Raw genomic sequence first — 16,992 nt, 5'->3', positions numbered from 1 at the left:
TGCTGGAGAGGCCCTTTATGTCCTCTCTTGGCACGAGGCTTGCAGCTCGCCCATCCTTCAAGTCCCTCCAGGCAGCAGCTGCTTCAAGGTGTGAACCACACCTGCCAAACACAAGCCCTATCAGGCAATGGTCTTGCTACTTTTCGGAAACACCAAGCAAGGGCCACACTGGGCAACGCTGCTCAGAAGAGCTGTGTGTGGCTCCTTAGCCACTGAGCGAGTGTCACTGTTCTAACATCAACAAGATATGGTAAAATGAAGTCATACCTAGCAAATACTCCATGCCTTGGGCAGACTGGATGACTTCTGTGCACACAGAGGAACTGCTGATTCCATTCAGGGTGTTGTTTGCCTTTTTGATGATCTGGCAAAAAACACGAAGAGGATCACACGGACCATTTGTCTTCCCAGAATAGCAGAGAAGCCAAATAAGGGTGTCATCACAGGCCACCAACATAACAGAAAAACTTTCTTGTTTAAATGAGAAGGCAGAACCTTTCTGGACACCAGTGAGAGCAGAAAACACCTCTGGGGTTAAATTCATGCCTGCCTCTTTCCTTCCTGTTTGAACACCTTCTTCCTGCAGTAGAGGGAGGGGCTGCGGCTCAGTGGCCTTTTGCATGCAGAATGTCCCAAGTTCAATCCCTGGAATCTCCAGTTAAAAGGACCAGGCAACAGGTGGGGTGAAAGACCCTCACCTGAGACCCTGGAGAGCTACTGCCAGTCTGAGCAGACAACACTGACCTCAATCGAGCAAGAGTCTGATTCAGTACAAGGCAGCTTTACGTGTGTTCAGTATCCATTTGTCTCATCTGGATTATGCACTTTCAGGACAGGTTAAAGTGTGTGTTTTCAGACCGTAGAACACAGCTGCCTGGCCCTGACTACTCAGGAGAGGACAGGGCATGGTGAAAACCCAGACCAGACCATGCTCCATCCGACAAGCACCCCTTTCACTTTCATCAAAACCAGGCCTAGCTTCTCAGAACATTAGGAGCCCAAAGAGAGTCCACAGCCTTTGAAGCAGGTATGAAGTTGCCTGATACAAAGTCAAGACGGTCTGTTCTGACTGGCAGTGGATTTGCCAGGCCTCTGGCAAAAGTCTTTTGCAGGCCCTGTTACTGGAGATCCTTTTCTTGCCACGCCTCCCCCTGACAAGTCGGCTTCCTGACCTTGATCTTCATGCTCCACACTGCACCTTCCTCGAGCAAATCTGCCTCTACGTCCATCCTACTCTGCCCCTCTCTGACCCACTCGGAGTGGTCCTCACCCATTCCCATCTGTTGAGAGATGGGCAGGGTAGGACTGATTTCTCTTCGGCTGGTCACTGTTTCAAGCTGGCCTCCCTTTGTGCCATCACCCCACTCCTGCCTTTCTGTGGCATGTGACTCTAAGATATCCACAATGGATGTGTTATGTTGCTGCCATGTGTTTGATGAAGTGAGCCCTGACTCACAGAAGCTTATGCTGGAACAAGTGTTGTTCAGTTTCTGATGTTCCACTGGAATTGTGTTTCATTTCACATCACTCTTCCCAACTAGGAATGTCTTCATGTTTGAGAATGCTGTTGTTTTCTTTCTTTTTGGCAACAGATACAAAAGGCAAAGGAAGTTATTCTGGTAGAAGGAGACACCATACTTACTTGGAGAGCACTTTCCAAGCATCTCTGCCATTCATAAGCATACCTCTCGCTTTCCTACATGAAAAAGAAAACAAAAAGGAAGGAAGAAGTCATGCCGTGTGCTATCTAGGGCTGTTTTGTGACTGTTTTTTCGTACACGGAGGGAAACAAAATGAGGAAAGGTGCCCTCTAGAACTGGAGGTTCTTTTCCCTCGAGACACCCTTGTACAGATGATAAGAAGCAGTCCTTTGAAGCTGCTGCCCAGTCCCTCCTGAATGGAATGCATAGGCCAAGGAGGAATATATTTTTGGCTACACCACCGTGCATATCTGGAAGGCAGTTATTGGAAGCACCAAAGCTGCACCCTAAGAGCACCACATTCTGATCTACACATCCCACAGAATGTCAGGGTAGAGTCCTTCTGGGATTCCAGACTGGAGATAGTGGCAAAATAGCATTTTTGAATACTACGACTCCTTGTATTTTTGTTTTGTTTGACATTCCCTCAATGATCCCTCCTTCCTAACCAAGGTTTTATGTTTTGTATGTATTGTAACTGTTTTATATGTATTTTAACTCAGTGTTAAACTCTTTTAAAAGTTGTTTTAATGAGGTATGTTTGGGAGGGTTTTTTATTTTAATGGTTTTAAAATGTAATTTTTAAATTGCTAGCCACCTTGGCAGCCTTTGTGAGGGCAGAAAAGTGGTACATAAATTTTATAAATAAATAATAATATTACTGTATTTAGAGAACTAGCATACAAGGGAGTGGGTTTCCTTGAAGCACTAGCTTCTTGCATGCAAGGAGGTCTTTTTCTTTAAACGTCAGAGAACGTTCAGCAATATAATTCTATGTGGGCAGTCCGCAACAATATGACACGGTGCTTTGAGTACTGAATTAGGACAGAGAACATCCCGGTTCAAATTCCTGCTCATCTGTGAAACTCACTGGGTGACCTTGGAAGCATTCATCTCAACCTACCTCTCAAGGCAGCTGCGAGGATAAAACAGGCAGCGGTGGGGAGAGCCAACAGCTTGAAAAGAGGGAAGGATAATCAAACAGGAAGCAAGACCAGAATAATCAAATATTTTTTAACTTATTTGATTATTCATATTCAGTTTTCTTTTTTCTACAGCGTTCCTTTTTCCGGTCCAGTATTAATGTATTGGTTATCTTATTGTAATACGTAATATTGTACCCTCAAACGGTTTGACCTCTGAAGAAGGCCCCCAAGAGGGAGGAAACGCGTCAGGTCATTTGCACTGGCCCTGGTGTTCAGGCCACTCGAACTTTGCAACGAGGCTTTGCAACTTTCGTTGGGCCCTTATTTGTTTTTAACTGCCTTTCTAATAAATACATGTATTTTTGTGTATTATAAGTTTACACGAGGTTTTTAATACTGGCCCTTTATTAGACTTCTTTCTTGCCCTTGTGGTTCTTGATTCCAGTTTTTGGGTCAAGTTTGTTTCCCCCTCCCTGCGTCTTACAGCAAGACCAGAAGGCCTGCCAGGTAGCCTTGTGACAGGCACTCTGGAGACATCGCCATGGACTGCTGCTGGTGCAGCCTGGCAGTGAACAGGGCGATCCTGAGCAGAGTTTGCCCTTCCAAGAGCCAAAACTAGATGTGCAGGTCTTGAAGTCGAGGTTCCCCACAGCCACACGGCGGCTGCCAGAAGGACAAAGGAGAGCCTGCTTGGGCTGGGAATGCCGCTGTGGCAGGAAGGGCGGGCTCCTGCCTTCCCCCGCAAGCGGCTCTCTGCACTGAAATAGCGCTGCAGGGTGGGGGGGAAGGTATTTCCCTGTAATTGTGGCTTTACAGGGAGTGGGGAAATAACTCCCTCCCCACCCCCAAGCACTCTTGGTGCAGGAAAACAGCTTGAGGGAAGGAAGGAGCCCCTCCTCCCCCACAGTGGCATTCCAATGATATCGCCTTTATTTTTGAACAGCCGTTCCCGGCAGCTGCTGTGTGGTTGCGGGGAAGCTGGACCCAGTTCTTAAAAAACCCTCACATCTAGTTTGGCCCTACGTCTAATGAAGGCAAGGGGCTGAGACGCATAGAACTCTGAGCCTGAAATGCAAACCACAAAGTTCGTGGGGTTTGAATCTTGACTCTCCTGCAGGGCTGCCAGCCTCCGGGTGACTTCTGGAGATCTCCTGCTATTACAATCCATCTCTAGACAACAAAGATCAGTTCCCCTGGAGAAAATGGCTGCTTTGGCGCATGGCCTCCAGGGCACTGTGTCCTGCTGAGGGCCTTCCCCACCCCACCCCTCCCCAAACCCCGCCCTCCCCAGGCTCCACCCCCAAAATCTCCAGGCATTTCCCAAGCCAGCGCTGGCAACCCTACTCCGCCATGCACTTCCTGGGTGGCCTTAGGCAAGGCCCCCACTGTCAGCTACAGATCCCATCCCCTGCAAGACGGGCGACAATACTGGGCCTCTCTTAGAGGGCCGTTGTCAGAATAACATTGTAAACATCTAAAGGTAAAGGTTTCCCTTGCTCAACAGCTAGTCGAATCTGATTCTAGGTCATCTCCGTTTCCAAGCCGAAGAGCCAGCGCTGTCCAAAGACTTTTTCCGTGGTCATGTGGCCGGCATGACTAAATGCCGAGGAGCACGGAACACTGTTACCTTCCCACCGAAGCGGTGCCTATTTATCCACTTGCAATTTCTTGCTTTCAAACTGCTAGGTTGGCAGGAGCTGGGGCCAGAGACAGGAGCTCACTCCATCACGCGGCACTCGGGTCTCGAACTGCCGAACTACCGACCCTCTGGCCTGCAGCTCAGTGTCTTAACCTTTGTGCTACACAAAACTATTGTTTCCTCTTGGATCTGCCGTGACCGTCTTCACCAGCTAGTGCTTCCCTCCCCGGCATTGCCCCTTACCTCTACTTCCCCCGTTAGATCTTTATACTTGTCTCTGATGACAGGCAGGGCAGGCTTCTCACTCAGGGTATTTGAGCGATCTCTGAACGGCTGCTCCAGGGCTGGCAAAGGTGAGGAGTGGTTTATCTCTCTGTCACCCAAGCTCAAGCTCCTTTTGTGAGATCCTGGAAAGGATGGGAGAGAAGGTTAAATAAGGCCTCCATGTTCAGAAGCAGTACACCTCTTAATACCAGCGGCTGGGGTCCTCTGTGCTCTGCTCAGAGGCGTTTCATGGCATCTGGTTGGCAGGTTGCTGGACTGCGTGAACCATTCGTTTAATCCAGAGTGGCTCTTCTGATGTTCCGAAGATACTGATGTTCCTAAGAAAAGACCCGGACTCTTCAGCCTTTCCTCTTGGGGAAGGTGCTCCAACCCCCTCACCCTCTTGGTTGCCCTCCTCTGTACTTTTATCACCAAGTCTTATCTTGGTGATCTTCATGCAGGGTCCAAAACTGTGCCAGCCAACATCAAGAGCCAGCGGGTGCTCTCACAGCCCTAAGGTATGCACTAATCATCTACTGAAAGGCGATCAGGATTCAGCTCCCTTGTTGAAGCTAAGCAGGTCGGGGTGCAGCAATCACCTGGAGGGGATACCAACATACGCCATTGCCTTGCTCCATGATGGGACAGAAGGCAACTAATAATCCCATTGGCCATGGTTAACTTGGGGATGGTGGCACCAACAAAGCACTGCCTCCAGTTCTCCAGCACTGACACAGGGCACAAAGACACAGTCAGTTTGGGGGACTTAAGCTATCTACAGCAGGGGTGTCAAACATGTTGCACGGGGGCCGGATCAGGCCCTCCTGGAGGGCTTCTTTCACACCCGCAGTGTCTTCTGCTTCTTCTTCCAGTTCTGCTGCTGCTGCGTCATTGTAGATTTGCAGCTTACAGATACACACCTGAACAGCATACTCAAGATTGTAACAGCACACAAATTTTGATGTAATAATTCAGAGCAAGATGTGTCAGTTATCACACACTGTTAAATAAACAAAATATTGCAAGAGTGCTAATGTTTTAAGCATGTTTTTATTTTAAGTTAAAAAAAAACCTTTGCGTTTTTGACCTTTATAAAGTTTACTAGGAGTAATGCCCATTGTGGGAAGAAATACAACGAGATCTAGAAGGAAGCTCCATATGAGTGTCCCGACTCTGGCTGGTGGGGCGGCAGAGGGAAGCGGAAAATGAAGGGAAGCAAGCCATGTTTCTTTCCTTCTGCTTAGCTATAAGGCACGGCTGTCTCAAGTCATTTTGCTGCCCCAAGTGGGTAGAATGGGAGGACAGCCTCATGGTAACAGATATGGTTCTCTCCACCTCTGACTTGTTTTTTGAGGGGGAGGGGGAGTTATGCAGTAGCAGCTAAGGTAGAAAAGCACCTCCTCCTGTGCCATGTTTTCTGGGTTCCAAGGGTCTGGAAAGTAGTTCCATAGCTGATTACACGGTTGCCAACTCTGGGTTGGGAAATACCTGTAGATTTGAGGGGTAGAGCCTAGGAAGGGCAGGATTTGGGGTGGGGAGGGACCTCAGTAGGGTATAATGCCATAGAATCCACTGCCCAAAGCAGCCATTGTCTCCTGGAGAACTGATCTTGGTCATCTGGACATCAGTATGTTAATTTGGGGCTATGCAGTCACAGCTAAGGTAGAAAAGCACCTCCTCCAGTGCCATGTTTTCTGGGTTCCAAGGGTCTGGAAAGTGGTACCATAGCCGATTACACGGTTGCCAACTCTGGATTGGAACATACCTGTAGATTTGATGGGTAGAGCCTGGGGAGGGCAGGATTTTGGGTGGGGAGGGACCTCAGTGCCAACTCTGGGTTGGAACATACCTGTAGATTTGAAGGGTAGAGCCTGGGGAGGGCAGGATTTTGGGTGGGGAGGGACCTCAGCAGGGTATAATGCCATAGGATCTACTGCCCAAAGCAGCCATTGTCTCCAAGAGAACTGATCTGGGTCATCTGGACAGCAGTTTTAATAGCTAAAGCCCTGACTGCTACGTCACATTGGCTGTCATACAGGGGCCCTCTCAGCAGGATATAAGGACACAGAGTCCACCATTTTCTCCAGGGGAACTGATCTCTGCCATCTGGAAAGCAGTTGTAATTCTGAGTGATCTTCAGCCCTCACCTGGAGATTTGCAGCCATGGTTTCCCCCAACAGACACTAAGGGGAAATTTATTTTACCTCAGAACATCAACAGTAAACTGTTTAGAACGTTAGAGGGAAAGGCCAGTGAGACCGCATATGCAAACGACCTCTGTGTTCCGAGGCAAAGGCGAATCAGGCCACATATGCAAATGACCTCTGTGTTCTGGCTGGCTGTGGGGGGGGAAAGGAAGAGCCAGTGGATAGGGAGACCCTCTGAATGACAGATCAGAGAGCGAACTGATTTTGGAGCGTGTTGAAATGTTCAGGGGAGTCCATGACCAAAATAGAATTATATATACCGGAGGATATCTCCGCTACCTGGCATTACATTTTATGACACACATGGCCCGGCCCAACAAGGTCTAATTTATGTCAGATCCGGCCCTCATAACAAATGAGTTTGACACCCCTGATCTGTGCCCTGGGCAACAGTCCAACCTCCACAATCACTAGCACAAGTCAGAGCGGGCCCAATTTACCCAGCCTTGGCATATGTCCAACCTTCCAAACTGCCAGGAACCTTTAAAGAGAAATAATTGGTGCTGTGGATGAAAGGCAGATGGGCAAGATACGCTGTGATGGTTATGGAGTTTGAAGGCTGGGTTGCCATTCCTGAGATGGGTAAAGTATGTGAAAGAGACATCTCTCAAGACAGAGAGGGTCACTTACAACTCGGGTTGCCAGGTTCCCCGGGTGCGTGAGGGATCCTCTGGTTTCCAGCGCTTCCTCCCACCCAGCACCAGCCTGCTGGCCAGCAGGGGGGAGTTACCACCCCAAATGCAACATGCCTGTGTCACCCGGAAGTGACATAGGCACATCTGTGACGTTGGGGGGGACATCCCCTCTGGTTTTTGGGAAGAACTCTATGGTAGAAGTAGCTTCAAACCATAGATTTTTGTCAAAAAGCCAGAGTGTCGCCCCAAATGTGCATGCGTACATCACCTGGAGGTGACTTAGGCACGGCGTGCTTCTTCCCTCCCCTCTCTCAAAGCATCCTGGTAAGTTCCCCGCTGGCTTGTCTTTTGGACATGGTGACCTAATTTACAACCTGCAGGGAAAATACGATAGCTCTTTGATGTGTCAACACCCTCTTGACTGGAAGGGGGCTATTCTGGCAGGCTTGAGCCCCAGGACCTGGAACCCACGTGGGGAGGGAGTCTGAAAAGGGAAAAGCAGCCACGCCTAGAGGAGGGGGGGAAACCACCCAATCTAAATCAACCCAGACTGAGTTCCTTTGTTTTGGGAAGCATGGGGTCACTCATGTGTGTGTGTGTGTGTGTGATGATCCATAGTTGTGATGAGGGATGACAGAGGAGAATAACGCTGGAAGATACTTGCAGGTTGAGACCCTGGCGGGGAGGACCATACAACCAGCAGGGTGAGATGTCCAAGGATTGTAAGTAATTAGCCAGTAACCTTCTTTTCACATTTTTAAAAAATGTTGCTCAGCTGTATTCAAAACCGTCTTGTAGTTACCCGGAGTTTGTGCCTTGAAGTAATGATGCTGTTTAACCAAAGAGCCTGCACCCTTCCTTACTCATAGCCTTGCTATTTGGCAGTGCCACAGAAGGGTCCCCCTCTCGTGACAATCCTCAGGTGACACTAAGTGGGCGGGGCAGATTTTCAAACTCCAAGGTGGTGGCGCGCTACCAAAGAGGGCAAAAAACAGAGGCAAAAAGTGCTCCCTCTAAGCTGTGGAGTCTTGTGAGCAAAAATTCTGCTTTCTGAGCTGCCGGCATTAAAGTGATTTAGCTACTGCATAAACTAGTTTGCTCTGGAGCCATCCTTCCTGAGCTAAGACAAAACTGTGTGAGCCGGAGGCTAAAAACCTGTGAGCTAGCTCACACTAACTCAGCTTAGAGGGAACACTGCTTTCTGTCCCAGCTTCCGGACAGGGCTATGGGCAGGGGGAGTCTGGAGTGGGGGGGAATCCCCTCTCATTCACAGGGCGGTGAAACTGTTCCACTACAACTGGCTCTCCCTTTGCAGCGGATAAACACTCCCTTAAAACTGTATGCTCTAAAGGTCTTTGCATTCTCCCTTGTTTTCTAGATTTCCATTTGAGGACGCTGGCACTGGACACCGTCTGTAGCCTTTCATATGTAACCTCCTGATCATCCTCTCACTTGTCACTCATCAATTCTGGCTGGTTTTGGAAGTGCTTGGGTGTTCTGCCCAGTGGGGCAAACAGCCAGAAGAAGAGGATGTGACATAGGTCTGGAAAGCGGCCCATCAAAACTGAGACTGCCCAGGCACTTGCTTGTGACTAAAAAGAGAAGTGTCCAGAGATCTGTTCATGAACCTTCCACATCTCGGCCGGCTCTGCTCTAGCAAACAAGTGCGACCAACTGACGACCCGGGTTGCTTACCTTGCACAGAGAGGTCGAAGGTTGCAAGCTCGCTCTTGATCATTTCTTCGCTAGATTTCATTTTTCCTTGGGAAGTGGCCAGTAAGAAGTCAAACTTGCTGATCTTTGGCTTCTCGCTCTGAAACTCTCCAAAGTCATCTGTGCCTTCTTTAGTTACACCCAAGGAGGCACCGCCGGCACCCACCTTTTGGATCGCAGCTGGAGCTTCGGCCACTTCTCCCAAAGGCCTTGCGAATTCCCCGAAGTCTTCCACGTCATCATCGCTCTGGTCCACAGACGGAGAATCTGAACCTTTGAAGTTTGCAAAGGGCAAAAACTTCACATCCTGGAGAGCATCCTCGCTAGCAAAAGTTGTTACTTTAGAAACGGTGGTCATGGTGATGTTTTCCGAACTGCCAAACAAGGTCTCTTTCTTCTGGAGGACAGAGGTAGCAGAGGAGGAGCCACTTCCGGGGGGAAGCGGGAAGGAGGGGAACTTCCTGCTCTGGTAGGTGTCTTCCTTATCGGACCAGTCATAGCTTGGAAAGCTACTCAGACTAGAGCCATGGCTGTAGCTTCCAAAGGGGGCACCTTTCAAGTCATCAAGATCTGCAAACAAGAACAAAACATTTAAAGCAGTGGCTGCCAGTTGGTAAACATGCCACAAGTCCAGTCTGGGGAATGAGAGCATATATCATCCTTGCAAGTATCTGAACATACATGGAGACCATGCGCCTTGGGAGTGGGTTTGCGTCTTCTCCTGTGGTCCCAGCAGAGAATCAGCACAGCAGAGCACTAGAAGGACAGGTGGGCAGAGCAGGTCCGACTCTATGCCGTCACCAGAGAGCTGTGTGTAAAGCAGGAATCCACAGCCTGCATAAGTTATTTGCTCCACCCCTCTTCTTTTGCATCACCTGTCCTGGACTTTGGGCTGTCCTGAGCAAGTTCTTTTGGACTATCATGGCTACAGAAGGAGCCCTGCAAAACCTTATTTGAAGAAGAAGAGGAGATTGGATTTATACCCTGCCCTTCACTACCCAAAGGTGTCTCAGAGCGGCTTACAAACTCCTTTCCCTTCCCCTCCCCACAACAGATACGCTGTGAGGTAGGGCTGAGAGAACTCTTGACAGAAACTGCTCTTTTTCAAGAACAGCTGTGCCAGAGTTATGGCTTGCCCAAGGTCATCCAGCCAGGTGCAAGTGGAGGAGTGGGGAATCAAACTCGGTTCTCCCAGATTAGAGTCCACGCACTCAACCACGACACCAAACTGGCTCTTCAGTGGGAATTACCCCACGTACTTTCAGGGCTTCAGGCACATCTTCACCGCCACGATGACTACACACTTGGATCTGTGTGGTTTTTTTTAAAAGCTGATGTCCCTAGGAAGAACTCTGCACTCCATATGGGTTATGGGGGGGGGGGCGTTCCCTGTGCTTCTGCGCAGCATCACAGCATAGACATGCTTGTGGCTGTGCTGGCTGGTCCTCCCCTTGCACCCCGGGTTCCTGCCAACTGTGGCAAAAGTGCTGCCAAGCCAGCCACTCCAAAGCAGCAGATTGCCTATAACTGCACCTTGCTGCCTGTAACCGGCCATAGATAACAGAAACACCTATGCAAATGACTGTGCGTTGAATTTAGTTGGATGAGAAAAGGAGGCTCATTTAAGGGTTTGTGCCACCCTATCCGACACACAGGCTGCCTCCCGTCATACTTCAGGCCCCTTCCCTGAATTTTTAGGTTTAAAAAAAAAATTGGAGACAATCTCTAGTTGTTCCTTTGCAGAGATTGAAGGAAAACCAGCAGGCACCATCCTACCTGGGGAGACAGAAATCTCCCTTCTACTGTCTCAGCCGATGAGTGCAACGGGACGGAGATGACGTGCAAGCGCGTGGCCCTCCTGTTTCATTGAAAGGTCAGTTTCATTCAGAGTTCCTGACTCTGGGGCCAAAGCGCTGTGACTATGGATACAGGCACACATGCGTTGCTTTCGTCTGAGAAGGCTCAGCAGAACCACCCACCGCCAACATACATCAAACACATTATGGAACCACTGATACTCACCCGATTGTTACGTGGCTTACGGCAGCGCAAAAGAGTTTGCTCCTCTGCAGACCACCAAGTGTGGTGAGAAGTGTGCAAAAATAGGACTTCTGACAGGCTATATTGTTTCGTCATTTCGCTCTCTCTCTCTCTCTCTCTCTCTCTTTTTAATGTTTAAACCCAGATGCAAAACAATAGCCAAGGGACACTATTTATTGTTTGTTTGTTTAATGGTAAAAACATCAGGGACCAGCGGCCTCCCTTCTGCATGCTTGGCATTTGCTTTTGAGGCATTAACAGCTGTCGATCTGAATTAAAATCTCAGCTGCTGCTCAAGTCTGTTTACAAGGAACTTATTGGCTATGCATAGTGGAGGAATTGGATTGCGGTCAACTTTCTGACCTAGTGCGCCTTTCCTGACAGTGGGCTCACTGCATGACCAGGTTTGCAACAGCAGGTACATGTCAACAATTAAATGTAGGTGGGTCCAGATTTTCAAGGCGAGAGACATTCAGAGGTGGTTTGCCACTGCCTTCCTCTGCGTAGCAGGCCTGGGCTTCCTTGGTGGTCTCCCATCCAAGTACTAACCAGGACCAACCCTGCTTAGCTTCCAAGATCCAATAAGATCGGGCCAGCCTGGACCATCCAGCTCAGAGAAGATCTTCCTTACAGTGGGGTGTTTCAAGAACAAACAAGATGCCACATGTGGACAGTTGGTGGGCCTGGAGGTGAGGCATGACCTCCCTCACACCCCTTCCCTTTGCCATGCTGCCCTTAACTGAGGCCTGGTTCACACGTGCAGGAAAGTCGTGCCAGAATGCAGCATGCCAATACGGAATGCTCTTTTGCAGACAAAGCATTCCGTGTACACGGGACACCAGTATGGCCAGGAGAAAGGTTCCACCTCGACTTTTTTCCTGCCATGCTGGTACGGCATTAAGACACAGGGAAGCCTTCCAAGAAACACCACTGTGCTGGCATTCTGAAATACCACAGTCCATTCCACCACCGTGTTCTCCTCCACACGTGAACCAGGCCTGACGGTCGGAACAGCCCTTAAGCAGCCAAGAGCCACAAGTCTGAGGGAAAGCAAAGGAAATTTCAAACCTGTCTCCACCAGCACCAGGTCTTCCAATCTCCTTTTCACCAGAGCACTTTTGATAAGCCCATTTCAGACTGACTGGCACCCATTGGCATCATCCGCCTCCTCAGAGCAGCCTTCGGCACTGTTTTAAATCTGACATCAGAGGACAGTTTCTACGGCCAGTTTTCGGTCCTCTGCAACCAAGCCGGGAAGCCCGCTGGCTAAGGTCAAATGGCACACTGTGGTGCGTCACACAAACCATGACCAAATTTCTCTGGCTCCAGAAACCAGTCCAAACATTTAGAAGCCAGACTCATTTCAGCCTTCAGTTTTATGTGTGGCCCTATATTCTAATTATTGCTATGAGGAAAAAAATACCAGGCACCACAATGAAATTTCTCGGTGCCGTGGCAACCTGGCATCTGGGATTTGCCAAGCCCTGGTGCAACATGTCGGGTCTATGTTTCCCCCACCCTGGCTTCGACTGAGGAAGTCAGATATCAGATGCAGCTGGGGACGCCTTTCTCAAGCAATTCAGGTTAATACAGGAGTAGGAGGAGTAGGAGTTGGTTTTTATACCTCGCTCTTCACTACCTGAAGGAGTCTCAGAGCAGCTTACAATCGCCTTCCCTTTCTCTCCCCACAACAGACACCCTGTGAAGTGGGTGGGGCTGAGAGAGCTCTCTTGAGGACTGCTCTTGAGAGAACAGGTCTGAGAGAACTGTGACTGACCCAAGGTCACCCAGCTGGCTTAATGTGAAGGAGTGGGGGAATCAAACCCAGTTCTCCAGATTAGAGTCCGCCACTCTTAACCACTACACCAAACTGGCTCTACTACTGTGGCCTCTGTCTCCCCCCCCCCCGGGTGCCATTTCCCCAACTTGTCCCACTGGACACACTGCACCCCTAGGGGTGTTCTGCATTAAGAAAAAATTGCAGGGGATAAGGCTGAGCCCAGTCTTCCCGAATATCATACTCCTGACACGAAACAGGCGCCGTGTCCTTGAGAAAGGAGTCCCCTCCCACCTGGCCTCTGAATGTCTAAGTCAAGGTCAGAGGAACCTGAACACACGACAGGTGCCCTTTAGAAGCTACACTGGAAAAATGTTTCTCCAGAAGTCTCCCTGAAGTCTTTCAGAGCAAAGCCTTGTGAGGACTGCAACTGCCGAGCTACTGTGATGGAAAGAAGAGCACATCTTACTAATGCCTGGATGACCTGGGTTCAAATTCCCTCCCAGCCATGAAGCTTGGGATGGCTTCAAGGAAGTCGCATCTCCTTATGAACTGCCCCTTTTTCTCTGGTATAAAGCAGGGCCAAGAGAAGGAGTGAACTGTGGCCCAGAAGACACGCCCCCCCTTCATATTTCACCCGTGCCCCATGAGCTCTCCAGGAGACCGTCAAGTCCCCCCGCCCCCTCGCCTTATTCCCCGCTAGTGCTGGCAGTTGGGAAACTCCTGGAGATTGGGGGATGGCAGCAAGGCTCCCTCTAAGCTGTGGAGTCTTGTGAGCAAAAACTCTACTTTGTGAGCTACGGGCATTCAAGTTGTGAGTGAGCGATTTGGCTCCTGCATAAATTAGTTTGCTCTGGAGCCATCCTTCTTGAGCTAAGACAAAAATCTGTGAGCTGGAGTCTAAAAAAAGTGAGCTAGCTCACACTAACGTAGCTTAGAGGGAACACTGGATTGCAGGGTTTGGGGAGGTACTTTGGTGGGACATAATTGTCAGCTATGCTGCCATGGGGGTTGGGATGGTCAGGCAGAGTCAGTGTAATTGCTATTGCATTCCTTTCTGTGCTTCAAGCTGAAATGCTTATCTGTAACAATGTGCAGATGGGAGTTGTGTTGTCTGTTTTTTTCCAGGTCCCAGCTTCGGCTAGAAACCGTTTGCTAGCTTTATCCCGCGCGTGGGAGGGTGCCTAATTGGCCAGCGCAGTGGGGGGAGGGTGCTTACGAATACCCTATATCTTATTATGTCTAAGGAGCAACTGCCATTCTTAACAGTGACTATGTTAACGCATCTATAGCTCTTCAATAAAAGTGTTACCTTTCCTGAAAGCATGTACTCCGTTGTTGGCTGTGGGTTCTGACACTAATGCCAGAGTCCATCCTCCAAAGTAGCCATTTTCTCCAGGGGAGCTGATCTCTGTAGTCTGGAGATCAGTTGTAATTCTGAGAGATCTCCAGACCCCACCTGGAGGTTGGTAACCCTACCCCCCACTTGCAACTGTGGAGATAAGAACAAGGTTTACAAGAGAATGTCACTTCAGGAACCTTTAATTAATATGATGCTTTTCTCCTCAGTGGCAACTCAATGTGGCTCCCATTGTTCTCCCCTCCTCCATCTTATCCTCACAACAACTCTATGAGGTAGGTTAGGCTGAAAGAGTTTGCCTGGCCCAGGGTCACCCAGCAAGCTTCCATGGCAGAGTGCGGATTCGAAACCTGGACTCCCAGATTCTGGTCCAACACACTAACCGCTACACATCACTGCCCAAGAATCAATAAGATAAAGCTTTTAAGTGCTTTGACATTTAATAATAATAATAATAATAATAATAATAATAATAATAATAATAATAATGCCATTGCACTCATTCTTTGCACTAGTAATATGGCTGCAGGGTACACGAAAAGTCCCTGGTGACAACCCTCAGCCGGGTGCCCACAGCCACTTCCCTCCGGCAACACGGGGAGCCACTTGGCAAACCACAAGGGGGAAGACCAAAATTCCAACACTTTTGACGGGGATTAAAATGAATGATTGCTCCTCTGGCAAAGACAGGAAAAGAATTTTGACAGGGAAAGAAATACAGCTGCCAGGCCAGGCCTGAAAATTTGACACACTTCATTTCAGCAAACTTACAGCGTTCAACTTCGCCCACCATGGATTAAGCTGTGCCTCATTACTGTGTCTGAACACACGCTTGTATAGAGTTGAATTGCCACCAAATACAATTGCTTTCAAGGAAACTTCAGCTCTGGAATTCTTTTTGAGGGCCCTTTCCTCCTCCCACTGTACTTGCCGTCTCCTCTCGCTTCTAAGTTTTCCTGATGACACGCGCAAAATCCATAGCAACAGCTTACTGGAAGGAGTCAGAATGTTAAACGAAGATGGGAGAAATCCAGGTTCAAATCCCTCATCTGCCCTACAATGTGCTAGAATGCCAGGCCCTCTCCTTTCTCTCAGCCTAATCATAGGCTTGTTGTAATGATAAAATGGGACATAGGGACTCATGTATACTGCCCTCAGCTCCTCAGAGAAAAGGCAGGTCTAACACAAATTAAAATCGAAAATGGTGATGCCGGAGAGCCCTTTCTTTTCCAACCTTAGCCTGTGGAACCATCTGCCCCAAGAAAGCTGTGGGGGCAAGAGCAAATCTTTTTATTCACACTGATTTCAGATGGCTGTTGGCATCAGAGCTTGAATGACAACTTATCAGTTTTACTGTACTGTATTTTCTCAGCTAGATTCAAGTCAAAGCTCCCTTCGTCAAATACGGATCCTGTACCTGCCAGAAGGGGGCTCGGCCTCTCGAAAGCTCCGACCCCGAAAATCTAGTTGGGTCTCTCAGGCGCTACTGGACTCGAATCAAGCTCTTCTAACTGCAGACCCACATGGCTACCCACTGGAACTGCATTTTATCAGATTTTACGGTTCTTTCTTTGATTACAACACATGGCTGTTCACTGCCTCAGGAACAGTTTATTAAAAAGCAGGTTAAAAATATCCTGAACTAAATAGAACCTCGGGACCCAACAAAGCACTTTTAAGTCTAGCCCAGAGAGACGCCTCTCAGCTGGCGCTGTAGTATATATAACCCAGATCTACCCACACAACGTTCTCAGCTAGATTCAAGTCAAAGCTCCCTTCGTCAGAAGAAGCAGCAGCAGCAGCTTTATTTTTATTTATTATAATGTTTTTATCCTGCCTTTCCTCATGGCTCAAGGCCTCTTACAATAGTAGTTAAAAAACAAATTTCCAGTTAAAAACAGAATAAAATAACAAATCCCTCATTCTCTTCTGCTTTCCCCCTTAAAAGATGCCTGCTATTCAACCCCCCCCCCCCAAGCCCCGGCAAACAGGCAGGTCTTCCAGCATCTCCTGTAGACTTCCAAGGAGGGGGTCCCTTTCATCTCTTCAGGGAGGCCATTCCACAGAGCTGGAGCCACAAGGGAAAAGGCCCTGGCTCTGGAGGACGATGCCAGATGGACCGCTCTAAGTGTTGGGACAGCCGACAGATGGGACCTATGGAAGGAGACGGTTCTTCAAATATGTGGGGCCCAGGTAACGAGAGGCTTTAAATTGAACTTAGAAACAGACTGGAAGCCAATGGAGATGTTACATGGCAATACACATAAGGCTGTGTGATGTGATCTACAGGAATGCTTCACCCCCTTCAAGTTTCTAGCTCTGTTGTCGGTGTGATGAGCTTGAAAATGAAGCCTACTGAAATATCAGGAATGCAGGTACAGCTTCAGAGTCCCAAATATTTCTCCTTCCTTCCCATGATTAGCAAAACTGGGATAAATTATGCAAGGAGACATTTTGATATTGCGAGAGTATGTTACTGAGGTGGCTTCTGGATTTTCAGAGGGGGACAGCATCAGACAGGTATTGTTTGGGGGTGTCTCACTCACGGAGTACAGAAATTGTTGAAGATGAGTTAAAGATCTTATAATTTTGTACGCGTGCAGTCCAAGGACCAAAGCAGATGTTACATGAAAAGTATGTTTACAGGGTCCTTTATGTTTTTCAACAGCTCAAGCAGGCATTGAAGACTGCAAAAGCGCTGCCTGGGGGAAAGGGCTGCTAGTCTTTCCCT

The 16,992-nt window shown here is 48.8% G+C and overlaps 1 protein-coding gene across 3 annotated transcripts in view; it reads right to left on the bottom strand.

Moving 5' to 3' along the window:
- SYNRG (synergin, gamma) overlaps nucleotides 1-16,992 on the bottom strand; it is a 97,602-nt gene that overhangs the window by 15,541 nt on the left and 65,069 nt on the right. For all 3 annotated transcript variants that reach the window (XM_015424080.1, XM_015424081.1, XM_015424082.1), the window contains 4 exons: nucleotides 9,067-9,654; nucleotides 4,509-4,672; nucleotides 1,643-1,696; nucleotides 268-364 (listed from right to left, as the gene is read on the bottom strand). In XM_015424080.1, coding sequence (XP_015279566.1) covers nucleotides 268-364; nucleotides 1,643-1,696; nucleotides 4,509-4,672; nucleotides 9,067-9,654 — 903 coding nt within the window. The remainder of the gene's footprint in view (nucleotides 1-267; nucleotides 365-1,642; nucleotides 1,697-4,508; nucleotides 4,673-9,066; nucleotides 9,655-16,992) is intronic.

The sequence above is a fragment of the Gekko japonicus genome, unplaced genomic scaffold (genome assembly GCF_001447785.1).
Source record: "Gekko japonicus isolate JY-2015 unplaced genomic scaffold, Gekko_japonicus_V1.1 scaffold734, whole genome shotgun sequence".
In the NCBI taxonomy this organism is placed as follows: Eukaryota; Metazoa; Chordata; class Lepidosauria; order Squamata; family Gekkonidae; genus Gekko; species Gekko japonicus.
Note: the sequence above shows the minus strand (reverse complement) of the source record. Positions and strands in the feature narration are given on the sequence as shown.